Source organism: Canis aureus, chromosome 10 (genome assembly GCF_053574225.1).
Source record: "Canis aureus isolate CA01 chromosome 10, VMU_Caureus_v.1.0, whole genome shotgun sequence".
Taxonomy (NCBI): domain Eukaryota; kingdom Metazoa; phylum Chordata; class Mammalia; order Carnivora; family Canidae; genus Canis; species Canis aureus.
In genome coordinates this window covers 69,030,889-69,050,909 of record NC_135620.1, presented here as the reverse complement: position 1 = coordinate 69,050,909, position 20,021 = coordinate 69,030,889, and the positions used below count along the sequence as shown (strand labels likewise).

General features: G+C 39.5%; 1 protein-coding gene across 6 annotated transcripts; it reads left to right on the top strand.

Annotated features, from left to right (window-relative positions):
• The first annotated feature begins 480 nt into the window (after positions 1 to 480).
• Positions 481 to 17,965, top strand: INIP (INTS3 and NABP interacting protein). Of its 6 annotated transcripts, none has more exons than XM_077912928.1 (7): positions 481 to 627; positions 2,076 to 2,158; positions 7,960 to 8,123; positions 9,939 to 9,982; positions 13,442 to 13,544; positions 15,972 to 16,062; positions 17,260 to 17,965. In XM_077912928.1, the coding sequence occupies exons 3-7, from the start codon at positions 8,113 to 8,115 to the stop codon at positions 17,353 to 17,355; spliced, it is 345 nt and encodes a 114-aa protein (XP_077769054.1). In that variant the 5' UTR covers positions 481 to 627; positions 2,076 to 2,158; positions 7,960 to 8,112; the 3' UTR covers positions 17,356 to 17,965. The 6 variants fall into 6 exon arrangements, with proteins under 6 accessions (XP_077769054.1, XP_077769058.1, XP_077769056.1 ...); XM_077912929.1 differs by lacking the exon at positions 481 to 627 and adding an exon at positions 977 to 1,268; XM_077912932.1 differs by lacking the exon at positions 9,939 to 9,982.
• The last annotated feature ends 2,056 nt before the right edge of the window (positions 17,966 to 20,021 follow it).

Genomic DNA, 20,021 nt, shown 5'->3' with positions numbered 1-20,021 from the left:
AGTCCTCGTGTTCTGAGCTGTGATTCAGCCATTTCTTGAACAGATTATTGCACAGTAGCAAAAATTTCTGCATGCTTAGTGTGAACTATAAACAACAACAAAAACCCACCTCCCTGGGATTTGTGGACGTGTGCGGGCGCACAGCCCCCTGGTGGTTGTGGAATCTGGGAAGCCCGCCCAGCGGGTGAACCCGGACCGGCCCTCCCCTCCCCCTCCTATCGCCGCAGGCCTGGCAGGGCTGGCGACTCCTCTCCGAACCCCGCGGCCTTAACCGCAGAGCAGCTAGGGCGCCAGGGCGCTAGGGCCCCAGCCGCTGTCGGCCCCGCCCCTAGCCCCGCCCCCGAGCCCCGCCCCTCTCGGACCCCGCCCCCCAGCGCGCGGCCTGCATCTCCCAGGAGCCCCTTCGGCTGCCACTCTTCGGAAAGGAAGTGGCCTCGGCCGGCGGGTGGGGGGGCGGGCAGGGAAATAGCAGTTGGGTGTACGTCAGGCTGGAGGCGGAAGCGCAGCGGGGGCGGGAAGGTTGTAGAGCCGCACGTTGGGCTCTGTTTGCAGGTCTCTAAGTGGTCGCGCCCCCTTTGAGAGAGCGGTCGGACGGCGCGGACCGGCCTGGGCGCTCTGGAGGCCCCGGTAAGTAGGCCCGCCCCACGGCGCCGGGGGACGGAAGTGCGCGGCCCCGGCGCTGACCTGCCGCCGCTGTCCTTGCGGCCACGGGGCAGCGGCCTCCTCGGCTTCCTCGCTGCCCCGCGCCCAGCCTGGCCTCCACGCCCGCCTGCAAGGACCCCTTGGGGCGCTGGTGCCGCCCTGTCGCCCCCCCTGCCGCCCCCCTGCAGAACCTTCCCCCTCACTAGGTGGCCCTGTTTCCTGTCGTCGCCACCGGCTCGGCTCGCCCGGTGCTTCTGCCCCGGGAGCACCTCGGCATATTTTGTTCCAAGCCCGAGTGTGCTTGCGAGCCCTCGCGCTCTTCCCGGGTTGCCCCGAAGCCCGCCCTCGTCACGCCAGGGGACTCCGTGCCTCGCTGCTGCCGGAGCACCGTTGGCGCCTTTTAAAGAGCGCGTTGGTTGAACGTGTTAGGGTGGTGGTCCGCCCGAGGGCCCGTCTTCTCGCTGGACTGCTTGCTCCCCGAGGGCAGCAGGACGGCCTTGCCCACTCGCGATCTCCCCAAAGCCTGATACAAAACCCACGACGTTGGGAAACGAAACAGCCCAAAGTATTCGTCCTGGCTTCTGGGGCCTGGGGCACGGCTCTCCCCATCTGTAAGACGGCGATGAGTAAGATAATTTCAAGCATCTTACGCATTGTATGGTGCCGAGGATGTACTTGATAAATTCCAGGCGTTACGTTTTCTTTCTTAGCTTTCAGCATACACAGTAGCTACTGGATTTTTTAAAGATTTTATTTATTTATTCATGAGAAACACAGAGAGGCAGAGACACAGAGGGAGATTATTTATATATATATATATATATGTATATATATATTTTTAAGTTTATTTACGACAAACACACACACACAGAGGCAGAGACACAGGCAGAGGGAGAAGCAGGCTCCATGCAGGGAGCCCGACGTGGGACTCGATCCCGGGTCTCTAGGATCACGCCCTGGACCCAAGGCAGGTGCTAAGCCACTGAGCCACCCAGGCCGCCCATCTGGATATATTTTTTTAAGTGCATCAGGAAGGACCATAAAGGAGTGATTTTTTTTTTTCCTTTCTTCCTAGCATCGATCATATTAATGTTCTCGATTGGCTGATTCATTTGGTAGTGTGTGGTGAATACGGCGTAATGCTGTACGTTGAAGACAGTAATGCTAAATGTTGGTATCAACATCTCAACATCATCTGCAAAAGTCAACATTTAACCTTAACGTTCTAATGAAATACTTGAAGGGCTTGCAGAATCTAAATTTGTGACTTAAGTCTGTGCCACTTTTCAGGTGTGTATTTCTGAAGCGATGAAGGAACGGAAAACGTTTTATTGTAGGGAGGCTAGCTGTTCCTGACAACTTATAGTTTGTTGTTAAATATGATGCATTTTATATATGTGTACATATATATATATATATTTTTTTTTTAACAGGTAATTGTAAAGTGCTGACCAGTTGCCATTGAACATAGTTGAAACAAAATAGAAGATAATGGCAGCAAACCCTTCAGGACAAGGTAATGCATGCTGGAACTTGTTATTACTAGGATTTTTCCCCCCTTTTAATAAACGTGTTTTGATAGAAAAGTTAGGATAGGGCAGCTACTGTAGTCAATAAAAAATGAATAGCAAAGTAAAAACCCAGTATTTGAAGTCCAACATTGTATCAGATATATAACATTCTTAATAGCTATTAATCCTATGTTTTACCCTGTGTTAAGATTATTCACATTTTAAACCTTAGGTCCTCCTCTGACATCTGTGTTCTCTTCTACTTGAAATCAGAGCCACTTTTAAGGTTATATTGTCACCAGGCAGTATCCATGCCTTTGCCTTCATTTGCCCTAGAAACTTTTGTACACATCACCTCTGTTTAGAAGCTCTCTAAAGCAAAGCAAATCAGACGCATCCTAGAGAAGTCTTTATTTAAAAACAAATTTTAAAAAATAAAATTTAATCTCTGGAAAGTATTAAATCCCATTCTCTAAGTTGTGTCCTGCTTCAAAACTTGAAGCAAACCTCTTTTTTCCTTTCCCTGTCAACTCTGAACTATTGTTTGACCCGTATTTTTATTATTTCTGTTCTGATTTTTTTTTGGCCTTAGTTTTGTCTTAATTTTGTCTTCGTATAAATGTAACCATAAAGCATGTTATTGTGTCCAGCTTCTTTCACTCACTAAAGTGTGAGTTTCATCCATGTTGTGTCATGTGTCAGGAGTTCATTCTGTTTATCATGGAGTTCTCTTCTACTGTATGTATTTACCACCATTTTTTTTTTAATTGGTTCTCCTGTTTAGGGGCTTTGGGGGTTGTCTCAGTGTGGGCCATTGTGAGTGGAGCTGCTTTGAATATTTGTTTATGTCTTTTTGTAGATATTTGGATTAATAGCTGAGTTTATTATTAACTTTTTGAAAAACTGCCAAACCTTTTCCCACACTGGCTATACCAATTTACATTCCCTCTGGCAATGTGTGAAAATTCTGGGTACTCTCTATATAATGTTCTAGGTCTTCTAATTTTAGCCATCTTGGAGGATGTGAAGCGACATCTCATTGTATTAACTTGCATCTCCCAGATGACAGATGTTGAGCTCTTCTTTGTAACTACTTGCCGTCATAAATTTTCTTTTCTTATTTTTTAAATTGTTCATTTTTTAAAAATTGGCTTATTTTTATCATTAGGTTTTCTTCTTTTTAGAATCTAGATCCAGGTCCTTTGTCACTGCTAATTGCATCATCTGAATCATCTTGGAGTTGGTTTCTGTTGACTGCTTTTTTTTTTTTTTTGAGTGTAGGTCACATTTTCCTTTTACTTACTATACTTAGTGATTTTTTTTTTTTTTTTTTTTTTTTTTTTTTTTTAGTGATTTGTTATTGGATACTGGATATTATGACTAAGACACTGTGGAGACTCTGGCTTCTTTTGTATTGCTCTGACATGTAATTTTTGTTCTAGCAAATGTAAGCCCTCAACTCAGAGTTGTCTTCCGTGTGATGGGCAGTAGCTGAAATCTGTGCTCAGTCTTTTTAGCTTCTATCTGCTGCTTTATTGCTGGATCCTTCTGGGGTCTCCATATGTGTAGTTTAGTCAGGAAGCAAAAACTTTGCTTTACTCCTTCTGCCTTTCCCTCTGGGGTTTCTCCACGCTGCCAGCCCTGAACTGTCTGTCCTCTGATACCTCAAAGCCAGTAAGGTCAGACTATCCAAGCTGTTTGTGAATTGAACAAAAGATCACAAATTTCCAAATATCAATAGGTGCAGTTTCTGCTTGATTTTGGTCAGTTTCTAGTGCTTTCAAATAATGAATTTTTAATCTTTTGTCTGGAATTTATTTTTTACTTATTTAAGATTTTATTTATTCATGAGAGACACAGAGAGAGAAGCAGAGACATAGGCAGAGGGAGAAGCAGGCTCCCTATGGGGAGCCCAATGTGGGACTTGATCCCAGGACCCCAGGATCACAACCTGAGCCAAAGGCAGATGCTCAATCACTGAGACAACCAGGTGCCCTTTGTCCAGAATTTATAATTAAACTGTGGCAGGGTTAGTGTAACCAAACTACCTGCTACTACTAGAAGTTGGAAGTCTGCTGTTTCATTGTATATAAATCTCGTTTAGTGTATTAGTTGCATTGAGGGCACACTAAAGGTTGCATAAGTTTTATAGAAGTGTACTATTGTAAAAAGCTAGCCTTGGTGACAGTTGTAACTACCTAATACTATTCTGTTCTCTAAAATAACCACATTTGTGTGCTCTATGCATTAATTACAGGCCAACACTGACTTCTGATCTTTGATCTCTTCTTTTCATCAAAGTTACCAGGTGAAAAATAATTTGATTTAAGCCAAAATGAAAACAAAGAGATGTCTATTTTGGAAGACAAATATGGCTGCTAAAAATCCCACAGTTCAGTCTAGGCAAAACTAAATTTAAAATTATCCATTTGTTCTAATAGCACAATAATTGAGATTTGCAATTTGCTGGTTATTTATTTTTATAGCATTTGCAATAAAATGCGGTCATTTTTAGGGTTGCCTTTGATTGATATCATATTTGCTGTGAAACATCCTCTAATCTAAATAGAAATGAATTTAGATTAGCCTTTTGGCTTTTGTTCTTTTGTCAGTGATTTTGTTGGTGTCCTGAGCTGCTCTTGGGCACCAGCAGAGGGAGTCCATATCCTGCTCTGTAGACTCCTAGTGAAAATTTTAAAATTCTTACCTATTTGGATCTATTGCATTTTATTTTCTATATTAAATTATTTCTTTACTCTTTACGTGTATAGGAACTACTTAGTACAGAGACTGAATGCCAAGTGGTGTAATTATCTTAACAATGATAACTGAAAGAACCATGACTTAGGAAAAAAAATCCTGATCTGTACATTGCAATTAATTAGTGTCTCTGGTGTAGGAGACAGAATCCCATTGTGTTCACTGAGCCCTCGAGCAGATCTAGTCTGTCATAGTGTGGTAGCAGTCAGGACTGCTAAATGCCATAAGCTCTTGGCACACAGTCACTGAAGTCTCCTTAGCTTCCATCGTACTATGGAAGATTTGGTTGGTTCTTAATGGCTACTTGATTGCTAAGTCATGTTCTGAGAATTTTATTTTATTTTATTTTATTTTATTTATTTTATTTTATTTTATTTTATTTTATTTTATTTTATTTTATTTTATTTTATTTTATTTTATTTTATTTTATTTTATTTTATTTTATTTTATTTTATTTTATTTTATTTTATTTTATTTTATTTTATTTTATTTTATTTATTTTCATCTTAGATTTTATTTATTTATTCATGAGAGAGAGAGGCAGAGACACAGGCAGAGGGAGAAGCAGGCTCCATGCAGGCTCTATGCAGGGAGCCTGACACGGGACTCCATCCCGGTTCTCCAGGATCAGGCCCTGGGCTGAAGGCGGCACTAAACCACTGAGCCACCGGGGTTGCCCTGTTCTGAGAATTTTAATATGTAGAGGCAGATTGTCAAACTGGAATTTGGCTAGGGTACAATGTAAAGAATCTTTCATTATTGGTAAATACTAAGGTCCTATGATCATGTGGTGGCAGTTGGATTGGTCCAACCTCATTTCAAACACACAGAAACCTGGTAAAATACTAAGAACTGTGAATTTTTTTCTTTGATTCTCTTATTTTCTAGTTATCTTTCAATGTTTATAGTAATAACTACAAGCCCTGCAGATCAGGTGATGGAAAGTATTGATTTGGAGTTATTCTGGATGCTCTTAGTTGTGATTTCAGGGTGCTAGGTAGGAGTGGGGTGGGAGGTCTCTTGCTTGATCTCAGGCCCAAATACAAGTCTTACCCCAAACCATCTATGGTCAGGATGAAAAGCAAGGAATGCTACCTCTCAATTAAGATGTAAATTAAAATTTGCACTGATGTGTAAAAATAATTAAAAATTCTTGTGTTTGTACCTTTTTAAAGAGGAAAATGTGGATGCAAAGATGCAATTTGCAGTAGGTTTTTAAAGCTGGCTTTCTTTTCATGTCATTTTTAACTGCAAAGGCAAAGAGTACAGTATTTTTCTGATGTTCTAGGAATGATCTGTAAGCCCCAGGTTGAAATAGGGATGAAACGAGGTTGATGTAGAATAGGTTATTAAGTAGCTTCAGATCGTGTATATAGTTGGGAGAGAGTTTGAGATCCCTAGGCCCATTCTGACTGGCCTTGGGAGGCCTGTCATGTGAGTGTAGCCTAGAAAGCCGCATGCTAATCAGTTGTATTCTTTGTAATGAAAAACTCTGCACTGAGAGTGAATTGTCAGAATGGGGCTGAGAAGCATCTAGCAATGTTAACTAATACAGAATGCTAGATAATGACAATAATTAGTATTTATTAAGCAATTGCCACACAGCACGCTATATGCTAGGTATTTTACTTCTATTTTCTGTTTTTAAGCAGAAAATCCTTGTTGTGAAATGGGTGTAGGAATTTATCGGTAAGAGGAAAAGAAAAATGAGTGATGAGGGAAAGTTGGTTCAAAAGGAAGGTAAAGATGATTCATCATGTTGTTTAGCTCTGAAATGGGGAGAGAAAGTGGCAGTATCTTACAAGAACTAAGTCCTTGAGGACTGAGTGAGAACTTGAAAATGGGGAGGTCACCTGAATAGACATTAAGATCCATTCCTTTCCTTTGATGTGTGTTTTCAGTAAAGTCCAAAAAGTAGCTAAGAGTTGAATAATTTTTCTGATCTTACTAGATATAAGAAGTGTTTGCCATCAACTAGATACCAAAAGGACTAATTATTGATACTAATCAACTCACATTAACTTAATAATGTTATATTCTTTCGTTATGCTATGACTTAGACATCAAGCAGTCCCCCCTAGATGAGGTTTGAGCTTTAGCCACTGAATACATTATATATATCATTAAGAAGTGTGGTAGGCAAAATGATCCCCCCATTTCATAATCCCCAGAACCCGTGACTATGTTACCTTCTCTGGCAAAAGAACTCAGCACATGTGATGAAGGTTAAGGGCCTTGAAATGGGAAGATTATCCTGGATTATCCAGGTGGGCCCATATTAATCACATGAATCCTGAAAAGCAGCAATTTTTTTTTCCTAGCTGTGGTCAGAGAGAGAAATGAAGAAGGGTCAGAGGGATACAGTGTTGCTGGGTTTGAAGGCAGAGAAAGAATACCAGGATCCAAGGAACTCAGGCAGCTTCTAGAAACTGGAAAAGGCAAGGAAACAGATTCTTCACCAGAGGCTCCAGAAAGAAATGGAGCCCTGGATGTTAGTCCAGTAAGATCCCAAAACTGCAGAACCGTGAGATAATAGATTTGTGTTGTTTTAAGCGACTACATTTATAGTAATTTGTTACAGCAGCAATAGAAAAATAGGATAATTCACCATTTAACTATATGAGCCGAAAATCTAGGAGCCATCCATGACTACTTCTTCATCATTCTTTACTTCATATTTACTCTTTCAGTGTCCTGTTGATTTAACTTCCTAAATAGCTCTTGGATCTGTTCCAATCTTTCCATTTCCCTGGCCCATAACAACTTTTGTCATCTCCAGTTTGTTCCACTGTCATAGTCTCCTGTTTCCTTTTGTCTAGCCTATTCTCAACACTGCAACCACTGCTCTTTTTATAGGGGAAAGTGTTATTTTCCCCCAATCCCTAATGAGCTTACTTATTTGTCCTTTAGATTTCAGTTCAAGCATTACTTTTTCTGGAAGCCTTTACTGCTCCCCCTACTCCCAGTCTAGATCAAGTTTATTCAACATTGATTCCCACAGTAATATTGTTATAAATGCTTACAGAATTTTCTTTCTTTATTTCAGACTACTCATCTTAGATTCTAAGTATACATTCATTGGTGTAATTATTTGATCATCTCTATCCTCACTGGACTGTTTGAGAACCATGAGAGCTAGAATCATGTCAAGTTTTGGCTCATCATTGTATCCTTAGAACCTATCTAGTGCCTGTATACGATGGATACACAGTAAATATATGTTGATTCAATAAATAACTTAAAACATGTTAAACTAATAGTGCCATAGTGACTTTCCTTTAATACTAAACGGGTATCTTAAGTATGATACATTGATTTAATGTATAGTTGTGAAGAGTATATAGCCTGTAGGATAGCCACTTGAAAAGATTTGAATAACATATTAAATGTCTTTTAAAATATTGTTGTGAAAGCAATTTATCAACTGTAATTGGAAAGCAGATTATCCATAACCCCACTGATCAAACAAAATAATTTTCATTCTTTTAGAATATTTTTTCCAATAAAAAGAATTCCAGTTAGTGCTTATTTAACTGTGGTAGAGCTATTCATGTAAAGTGATAATCAGCTGGTAGGTTTTAAATATGATTTGATGTGATGCTTGTTCCTCAGGAATGTTTTTAGTGACAAAAAAAAAAGTGTGGGAGTTATATGTTTCTATGAACGAACGTAGAAGTGAGAATATATATGATTGTGAAAGGAGATAGGGTTATAGTTCTAAAAGTAGAAATATTTTTGAGTGTGCTGCTTTATTATAAGATAATTTTATTAGGAGAAGGTTAATTATAAAGGAATATTAAGTACTGTACATGAGATAAATATTTTTAACACTCTCATGCTTCTAAGAACGTAAAAGTTACATGTAACTATGATATGTGCAAAAGAATGTAAAAGTAAAATGTTAAATTATGGCAAGCGATGGGTGTGTGTTTAAAAAAAAAAACTCATGTAGTGAGTGTAATAAAAGTTAGTTAAATGTTACCTATTGATGTGGTAGTTAGAGTTCATTGGTATAAACCCTGAAGGTGGGAGAGTCTTACTATAGAACATTATACTTCAAATAACCAGATAGATTACCTAGTTTGTGCCTTAAGTTTCAAATTTGAAATAAGCTATTATTATTCCCTAAGTGCTGTCTGTTGACTTTTATAGTTTTATAATAAGTATTTTGTGCAAAACAGACATGTAACATAATACTATATTGTTTTTTTAAAAAAAATCAAGAAGGAAGCATAGGTTTCAGGACCTTTAGACAAGATTCAGAAATAAAAGCCTAAGAGATCTTACCATACCCTTTCTCTGTAAAGTAGCCTTTATGGCTCTCAGCCTCATGTAGATACACATTAAGATCTAGAAAATTATGCAAAATATAATTTTGCTTGATTAGACTGTGGAAAAGGAATTGAGAAGGGAAGTTATTTTAGAGACTTGAGGATGTAAAATTTGTTGGACTAGGTGACTTGTTAAATGTGAGTAGTAAGAGGGAGAGATTATAAGGATAAAACTTGGGCTTCTGGGTGGGAGTATGGAGCACTAAATGACATAACAGTGATAAAGCATTTTCCCATCTTCACCAGGGAGGGAAGGCTATGGGCTCGCCCACTCCAGTGACCCCGTGTTTAAATACTTTAGTGAGTTCTTTAAAGTACGTGGAATCCATGATCTTGTACATGGAAAAAAATACTCCTCACTGCTCATAATTTAATTAAAGGTGTATTAAACCTACACTCATCTAACACAGTAACTTCAAAACTGAAAATTTTTAAACATTTAGAATTGTTTATAGCTTAAACAAGTTAAATTCTCCTTTATAGTTTAAATTAGAATTATAATTAATGTGACTGTAATACTTCATGATTGCAAAATTTAGTACACTTAAATCTATTTTAAAATATTAACCCATTGGTTTAATTAATTTACTCTTTCTGTACTTGTTTTTTGTATCTTCCTGGGATTATAGTGATCTTCCCAGATTCTTATTTCTGTGCTTTCCAGGATTATAGTAATCTTTCTATACCTTCCTAGGGTTACAGTAATTTTACCACTACCAAAACAAAACAAAATTTCAGGTAAGTCAAGATTTAGCGTTTTTTGATTAAGTTTGATTCTCAGCCAAAACACAAGATTTGGTTATGCCTTAGATGATTTAAAAGCTGTGTTGGTGTGCACTGAGTCCCTTCTATATTAAACTTTACCTGCTGGGTTAATGGGATTTTTTTTTTTAAGCTCATGCCTGTCTCATAGATTTTTAGTTTCTTGCAACCTGGAGTTGTCCTTAAGTGAAATACTCCCATGTTCTGTTTTCCTTATGAATTGTCCTTTTCTGGTAGCTTTATTACCATGATTTAATACATTTCATCTCCCAAGAGGTCAGGGATCATTAGGTCTGTACAGTTAGCTCTTTTTAGGAATTTCACTAATTCATCCAGTTAGAGCTAACAGTTTCTGCTTGGTCATTGTGTGACATGGATGCTCATCACAACTGGGTCTCCTTTTTAAATGGTGTGTGTGTGTGTGTGTGTGTGAGAGAGAGAGAGAGAGAGAGAACCTGTGCTGAATCCACCTCTCTTGTGGATTCTTGGTCCCTATCCTGCTCTTCTGGAACTATTTGGCTTAGCCCCCAGTTCCCTGTATCTACCCCTTCCTCCATGTACCTAAGCAAAAAAGTATACAGCTATACTTCAGAAACAGACATGTACTTAATAGGAGAAACAAACCTCTAAATGTTAATGCTAACCTATTAACTGTAATTACTACAAATGACCTAATTATTATAATAACTTATTTTCACCCTTCTTTACAACTATATTTTTATGTATTTTTAACTTTTCCTTTTGTATCTTATTATGAAGCCATGGCGTATCATAGATTCAATATGTTCCATTCAGCTATAATTATTATTCTCTTTTTAATGTTCCAATTGTGACAGCCTGGCTAACCTCAAATTGGCTTCTTTGTTCTTTCAGCACTACCCTGGATGTTTTAAAAAAAAAAAAAACTTCTTGCTCTCTGACAAGATGTTCCAGGCCCATCTCTTGATTTTTTTTTTTTCTACCCTAAGACATGCAACTAGTACTCTGCTCAGAACTCTGGTTCCTTTTCACAGAGGATAGACAATTGGAAATAACATATGTAAGCTTAAACACATTGAAGAGCACTGAAAAGCTCAATTGTGCTTGTATTTATCTGAACATTATTGATCAAATTATCTTCATGTAGTCTTTTTAATGCTTTGTACATACAATTTCTATGTATATACAGTTTCTTTTTTTTTAATCTTTTTTAATTTTTTTATTTATTTATGATAGTCACAGAGAGAGAAAGAGAGGCAGAGACACAGGCAGAGAGAAGCAGGCTCCATGCACCGGGAGCCCGACGTGGGAATTGATCCTGGGTCTCCAGGATCGCGCCCTAGGCCAAAGGCAGGCGCCAAACCTCTGCGCCACCCAGGGATCCCTATATACAGTTTCTTTACTGATACCCTAAAATATTACTTGCAAACAAATTAATCTTGAGAGTAATGTTTCTGTAAACAGCACATCAGTACTTTCAAGTGTGGTTATTTATTTTGCTCACCACATAATTTAGACACTATCAGATTTTTAAATTTACTTTTCAGGACTTTTTATATTTACAGTATCTCTAAATTTTTACAAAGATGGAACTATTTAATTATCTTCTAAGAATGCATTGGCCTCTTCTGAGAAGTGGGAAAAAGTCTTGTCCTAGAGTTAGAAACACACCTAATGGTGTGACTTGCTTTAAATATATACAACTTTGGGGACACCTGGGTGGCTCAGTCAGTTATGCATCTGCTTTTTGGCTCAGGTCATGATCTCAGGTCCTGGGACCAAGCCCCACATCAGGCTCTTTGCTCAGTGAGGAGTCTTCCTCTCCCTCTGCCCCTCCCCCTGCTGATACACACACACACACTCTCTCTCTCTCTCTCAAATAAATAAACAAAATCTTTAAAAAATATAAATAAAATGGAGAGTATGGATTGATGGGGAGAAGCCGAGAGAAGGTGAAAAATGTATGGCAAAGAAATAGGAAGCTATTGCAGTGAACCAGGTAAGAGAGGAGAGTGTCTTAGACTAAAGTAGCATCAGTGGGGATTTGAGAGCCATATATTTTTAATTTTTATTTTGAAATAGGCAAGAAGTTGCAAAGACAGTCTAGAGAGGTCTCAGGTACTTTTTACCAAGTTTCCCTCAATGGTTGCATCTCCTATAACTATAATATGATATAAAAAGCTAGAGTTTGATATTGGATACACAGTACATGTATATCCTTCCGTGTTATTTTACCCCACAGGAACCCTGCTTCTCCCTCTCCCTCTCTCTCTGCCACTCCCCCTGCTTGTCTTCTCTCAAATAAATTAATAAAGTCTTTAAAAATATGTGTGCAAATCCATATATACAAATAGGAGAGTGCTACTTTTCTCTGGAAAGCATTCTTCATTTTACAGAGAACTCACCTTGTGGTTCATTTTCCAGTCTTTTATCTTTCCATTTGTTTTCTTCTAAATTAGGGATCCAACTCAAATGCCCACAGGCATATAAACAAGTCTAATAAGGACTATAATAAGCTAGGGAGTGCCGATGTCTTTGTAATGTGAGGAAATAGTAATGATCATTTCTTCATTCTAGTTAATTTTTACTATGGAGGTACCCAAGATCCCTTCTTGCCAGTGCTTGAGATATATCAAGAGAAGCAAGAAATTTGAGGATTTTGTTTACATTCTCTCAGTGTTTACATCTTGACATTTAATTCTGATTTGATTTGATTTGATTGATTTTAGAGAGAGTGGGCACAGGGGAGAGGGTGGGGAGGGGCAGAGGGAGAGACTCTGAAGCAGACTCCCCACTGAGCGTGGAGTCAGACATGTGGGGCTCAATCTCCTGACCCTGAGATTATGACATGAGCTGAAACCAAGAGTCGGACACCTACAACTAAGCCACCCAGGTGCCCCTAATTCAGATTTTAAAAACCTAGTTGGATACTAGTCCTTGGCCAGGACTTTGCACCTTAGACTTATGTAATTTGAAGATCAGAATCAAGCCCCATATTAAGTAGTTGATAAAGGACACACCTTTTGCACCCCGTCTGTTACAATCCATTTCTCTCTCAGCATTGCTGGATGTAGTCAGTTGCAGTTCTTTGGTCTTTGAAAGACTGTGTGTCATTTCGGAATGAAAGCAGTTGAGAAAAAGAAATATTGTTTGGATCTGAGTATGTCTGTTGCTGTTTTCCTCCTGAAAACCTTGGTAATTACAGTTCCTTCCAAATCCTCAGTCCATATCTTACTTTGCCTCCATCCTGGGACTGTGCTGGGAAAGTTGCAGGGAAGCAGTAGGAGGTCGGTTTCACCATCTAGGGGGCTACTCTCTAGTGGGTTCTTTATCTTCTTAGAGAATAGAATTTGCTGTCTGGGTTTCTAGATGGCCTAGGTTTCTAAAAATAGCTCTAAAATGTTGTTTTTATTTCTCTCTCTGTGTGTCTCTCTTCCCCCTACCCCTGGTTTTTAGGTTTTCAAAACAAAAACAGAGTTGCAATCTTGGCAGAACTGGACAAAGAGAAAAGAAAATTACTAATGCAGAACCAGTCTTCAACTAATCATCCTGGAGCGAGGTATTGAAGAATAATGTGGTTTTTATATTTAGTGATATAAAAAATGTCTTGGACAAAATACTTCATGTGGGTTGGCAGACATTTGTCTCTCTCACATTGGAATTTACACGTTATGTTTTGTTTCCTAGTTAGATTTGAAAAAATTAGATGAATTGATTAGATCTTAAATAATTAAATTCTAACCAGAATATTTAATGTTCCCCACAGCCTACTTTAAAAAAAACGAAAAGGGTTTTGTGTGGTTTTGGTTTGTTACTGATATAATTGTCAACATCCCACTTTTTAAGCGTTCTGCAAAGCAGGGAACGTTTAGGTGGCTTAATCTTTATCGTGTTTGGTTTCTGCCTTCTTACATGATATTTAGCCACCACCCTGCCTTTCCTTTTTTTTTTTTTATTAAAGATTTTACTTACTTATTCATGAGAGACACAAAGAGAGGCAGAGACACAGGCAGAGGGAGAAGCAGGCTCCCTGTGGGGAGCCAGATGCAGGACTTGATCCCAGGACCCCGGGATCATGCCCTGAGCCGAAGGCAAATGCTCAACCACTGAGCCACCCAGGCAGTCACTTTTCCTAAGAACAGGTGCTCACCTCAGTCCCTTGTAATCTCATTGTAGCTAAAATCTGGTAGACCAAGATCCTTCCCTTATTAGATATCTGAGCACTGTTTGACACCACTGATCACTCCCTCCTTCCTAAAATACTCTTTCCTTGGCTTCCACTCATTCACTGTCACACAATTGTGATTTCTTTTGTAGACGTTTCTCCACTCTTATCTCATGAATGTCAGTGCCCCTCAGAGCTCAGTTTTCCATCCAGTTTGTCTTCTCACATCTTTTCACCAGTTGCATCACTTTCATCTAGTCTTTTCTCCAAGTCCCAAATCGCCTCTTGGACATCTCCATCCCTCTGTCCTCTAGGCATTTCAAACTTCGTATGGCCCAAGCTGAACTCATCTTCCCTTCCCAAGCTCTGACTAACCACCTACTATTCTTGGGCTTCTTGTCTCAGTGAATGGCACAGATCTCGAAGTCAGAAGCATGGACTTTGTTTATTATTCCATTTCATTTCCATCTCCAAGCATTTGCCATTCTCTTATGTTTATACTTTGAAATGTGTCTCAAATCTGCCTATTTTTCTTCATTGCTACTGATGCCACCCAGCCCTGATGCCTGCTACTCCCGTTTCTTGCCTCAATTACTATAGCTGCTTCCTCTGTATTTCCCGTAGTCTTCAGTCCTCCTGAATATATTTATCAGTTGTGTCATGTTTTAATCTGGAAATCGAGAAAATTGGGATAAGCATTAGGATGTATATGAACCAGGAGTGTGACGGGCAGGTGCTTCCAGAGTGGCTTCATACAGGTGAGATGGTTCCAGTGCAGCTTCATGCAGCAGCTCAGTATGTGAGCAGTGCTCTGGACTCCCTCCAATTCTTCCTTCTGTCTTTCCCTGGGGGTCGGCAGCTCCCTAGTGGTCAAAATATGACTGCAGTAGTCTCTGCCTCACCCTACACTGAGCCACCTATCGAGACCAAAGCCAGAAAGGTTCCTGTTCTATGTTTCTTTTGTAAGAGGCTAGAGAATGTCCTCAGAAGCCTTCCAGCAGACGACCCATTGAGTCTAGTTGCCCAGAATTGTGTATCTTTCTCTTGCCTAAACCAGAAACCAGCAGGGGGAATGGCATTGTCTTACACCAATCAAAGTTCATCCCCTGAGGGATGAGCCTGGCCAGCCCTGAGGCATGGGACCAGCAATAATTGAACTAAGTTTGGATTCCATTAGCAAGACAGTAGGGAGAAAAATTGTTATTGAGGAGGTGACCAGCACTGTGTGCCTAGCAGTGGTCTTCCTGAGCCATCATGTGGTACTTGTGATCATGTCACTCCTCTGCTTATTATACTCTTTGGGTATCTCTTTTTACTGTGAGGATAAGGTCTGTATTTCTTAATTTATTTTCACAAGGCTCTTCATACCCTGTACCTGCCTTTTACCCCAATGTCATTTTTTGCCAACCCTCTTCATCTCCTTTCAACCCTGACCTCCGGTCCTGTTGAGCTCTTAATTTCTTCAGATACACCAAGGTCTTTTGCCCTGGGCTTTCGCGTGCTGTACCTTCTGCTTGAAACATTCAGTGCTTCTGTTTTCATCATAAATGTAGCCTTATGATAAGCTGGAGTACCTCGAATCAGTTTGAAAGTAGGGGACCATAAATCATCAAAAAAATAATAAAAAATAGAGGTAATTTGGAGCCCCAGTAAATAACATAGGCTTTTGTCATATAAATTAAACAGTGGGAGAAGGAAAAAAAAAGACTTCTTCTGGAAGGCCTTTTTCTATCCCTATAAGGAATATATAATGAAAAATGTAATTCAGAAGTAAGGAAGTTTCTACCTTCAACAGCCAAATAACTAAGATTCCCATTTTAGCATTGCACTCTCCAGACCCTCTCTTAATAAGGACTTCCGGGATCATGCTGAGCAGCAGCATATTGCAGCCCAACAAAAGGCAGCTTTGCAGGTGAGCAAAGTGTAACTGACAGTCTTGTCTTGTTGGAGATTTCCTGGGCCTTGGAAGCCAGCACAATTCCTATTTTGTATTTCAGTGGAGCAGTATCAATAAAAACGTTCCACACATAATTGCAATGGTTTTCTGATGTTCAGTCATGCCCAAAGGATTTGAAGGACCAATACAGCAGTGATGAAAGTGACTTTTATGGTTTTGACACAGTCATGATTGATTCTATGCTGTACCTGGCAAGAGACTGCTTTGTGTACAAAAGAGTTTAGGATATTGGGATGGACAGAATGATCTTAAAAGCTGAACTGGCCGGTTTACACCTTTTTTTTTTTTTTTTTTTTTTTTTTTTAATTTGTCATGCTGTCATACCCCTTGATAATCTTACTGGTTTATTGTTGTTTGGCTTCTTTTTCAATGGTCAGCATACCACGTTGCCCAGGAAATGCTTAAAGACTAACTCCTTCCATAGGAATATGATAATCCATCTGCTTAAAAAAATATTGTTCTTCATAGAATGAACAACAGTTTTAGTATTAGAGTGATCTTGGATAGTTTTAACTAACATTCCCAGAGCCCTTGAACAAGCCATCATTACCTGTGCTTTTAAACCTTAGAATCTCAGAATTGGAAGAGACATAAAAGATCATCTCACTTAAGGCAACCTAAAAACAGTCTTCCTTTCTGTAGTGACAGAGGGAGGTCACTGGTGGTTTTCTGTTACTTACATTCCAACAGTCTCTACCAAATATTGGTTATCTTCATCACCAGTAATCAGCTCCCTTCCCCACCCCACTCCATTCCCCTTCTTTCTTAAGCTCCTACTTTGTTGATCAAGAGCAGATTTGGGGGATCTTTGCTGGAAAGTTCTCCCCACTCCAAGGAACAAAGTAATTCATGCCTTTGACTCGTTATTGACTTTAGAGAATCACAGAGGACAGAGTGGGTCTGATAAATGAGTGCCTGGTACAGCTTGTTAATAAAAATACTTTATTACTGTCCATCTCCTGTGTATTTAAAACAAAATTAAGCAGCAACAGAACAAAATTAAGCAGCAACAGAACTGATTTTTATATCTTAAATTTACCTAATTTGGTCGTAAGCACTCAAAAAAGGATAAGTAATTTGAATACCTTGGTTGAAAAATTGTGATTTTTAATAGCTTAATTGCCTTTTTTTTTTTTTTAAACTCTTGCCTAGCATGCACATGCACACTCATCTGGATACTTCATAACTCAAGACTCTGCATTTGGGAATCTTATTCTTCCTGTCTTACCTCGCCTTGACCCAGAATGAAGAAAATATTTGTAACAAAAGTAACCCTAATATCGGATGCCAAAGCTACTATCATTTAGTGCTATACAAACTATGACTTTCAGAATTTTGGTGAACTTTTATACTTTTTGCTTCTTTAAAAGAAAGGCATGCGTAAGTCAAAGCAGAAAAGGAGAGTCACCAGAAGGATGAGAGTTTTGGGAGCTATATTACCTGAGGAACTGATGATGCTACTTGTGACTGTTCTGGAACACAGTTTGATTTTTGACTCTAAATCAGACTCTGAATTGGATGGTCACATAAATTCACTCCCCACCCCCATTGGACTAAATATATCATTGTCCACAGTAGACTTTCACGAACATTAATAGTACTTCACCTTAAAGAAATGAGGGTGCTTTTAAAAAAGTGAACCAATAGGCTTAAATAAGTTACATTCCTATTTGCTGTTTGTAGAATTCATATTCAACACGTCAGCCTGAAATATTCTCTGACTCGTAACTCCCTTCTTCTCCATTTTCAAAAAAAATCTAAGACAAGACTAAGTTACCAACCAGTCTTAAAAATCTTTTATAAACCCATGCTACTATAAATTATGTGACTAAATGATATTAAAAATAATTATAAGAAATATGGTGGCTTTAAAATTTGTACGTGTTTTTATTATTTAGTGTTAATCCACATATGGTGTCCCATGTTTTATTGTCCATTTTTGTTCTAATTAAAAAACATCCTCATTAAAAAGGGGCAAGCTGAGCCCCTTTTTAATTACTCTAAGGAGTTAGGTTAAGTTTCTCAACATGACACATCTTTAAGAGAATCTGGGCTGCTTAGTTAAGTATGCAGTCCTCCCACCTTACTGTAGTCCTAGAGAATTACAATCTCTAATTCAAGACAAAGTCTGAAAACCATGGGTAGGGAACTCAATTTTCCTTATATCTATATATCATAGATATATAAACTCATAGGTTTCTATGCCCTTGAAACTTAGCTAAAATTAGCTAAAATCTACGTCTTTTTTTTTTTTTACCTTTAATAGGATTGAAATTATATTTTATACTGTATCACAGTTGCAGTATTTAATATAACTACTTGTAATTGACCTTGTATTAACCTTGAGTCCCCATCATCTCTGGTGGTAGGATGAAATTTAAACTTAAAATTCCAGTTTGGGTCAATATTTAATTGAAGTTCATCTCCCTTTTCAAAGAGTTTCTTTCCTTCTTCCCTAGATATTTGCACTTACCACATAGCGGTTGGGTTAACGGCGTGTTAACCCAAACTAATTAAAGCAGGAGTGGAGAATTCTGGACTTGGCTGTGCCATTTAGATTCTTCCTCTTGAGAATTTGAACTGATTTTCTACGTTTGGGTGAGGCGACAGCTGTTCCCATTGTAATGATCACTGTCACAGCAAAGGCACCCTTACTCCCCGCTGCTGAGGAGGTCCCCAGCTGCCTCTGCTCCTGTCCTGCCTCAGGTCCATCCCGCTCTTCTTGAGCCTTCTACAGGACCCCTCATTTTCTTGAATTGTTTTGACAGTGACTGTTCTGTGCAACCCATGACCTACCGACTGGCATGGTTCTAAATCTATCTACTGATGCTAAGGAGTTTAAAAATTTTTGGATTGTGTACTTTTTATGCTGTTGAAGCCTCAACCTAATGTGTGACTTTTATAACCTAGGTAAAGATGTTTTTTTCAGTGGTATCTTTTCTAATCTCTCCGCCTTTTAAATAGATGCTGTTAAATCCTGTAGCCCTAGTGCTGGTAAGCACTTCCTCCACGCCCTCTCCTGCAAGTCCTTTACAAATTCAGGTCCATTCCATATGCATTTTGTTTTTAAGATTTTATTCATTCATGAGAGACACCGAGAGAGAGGCAGAGACACAAGCAGAGGGAGAAGTAGGCTCTCTGCTGGAAGGCTGATGTGGGACTCGATCCCGGGACCCCAGGATCACAACCTGAACCAAGGAAGACCCTCAACCACTGAGACACTCAGGCGCCCCACTGTCATATGGGGGGGAGTTGGGGAAGATGAGAAAGCTGAGACCTGCGCCTAAGGAGGTCACAGTGGAAGGAGCCTGCTGTTGTGAGGCAGAAAGGATGAAGGAAGCCAGAGCACAGAGCGCTGCACAAGAGGCACCCAGAGCACACAGCAGTCTAGACAGGCCTGCAAGTTGCAAGTATTGGTACGATTTTACCTGGAAGGGCAGGAAGAGCTGCTCCAGGCAAAGGTGAGCCTCTTCCAAAAAGTAGTGACTAAGACCCTTGGGAAGACTGCAGAGGTTGATGGGGAAAGCCGTGGGCTATCTGAAACCCTGAGGTGATGCTTCCGTATTGCTGCCCCACCCCCCTCCCCGCAACTGGGTGACTCATTTCCCCGCTCTTGGCCTGTCACTCCGTCTCACCCGTGAAGTAGGAACAGCACACACTCTGCCTACCTTATAAATTGTCTAGACCAGTGTGCAGGCTTCAACCTGTTACTGAAATGAGAAGCCGACTTAATGGCTTAATGGAATGTGACCAGCATTTATTTTTTTTTCTTTGAAAAATACGAAGCATGAGAGTACATGACGTGTTGTAATAACATGGTTTTGTTTCACTAACCTTCTGTTTCTGGTGTTTGTGTGTGTTTTACTTTGTTATATGTTGTACCAGTAGGTAAGGTCTTTGAGGCAAGGATTTGT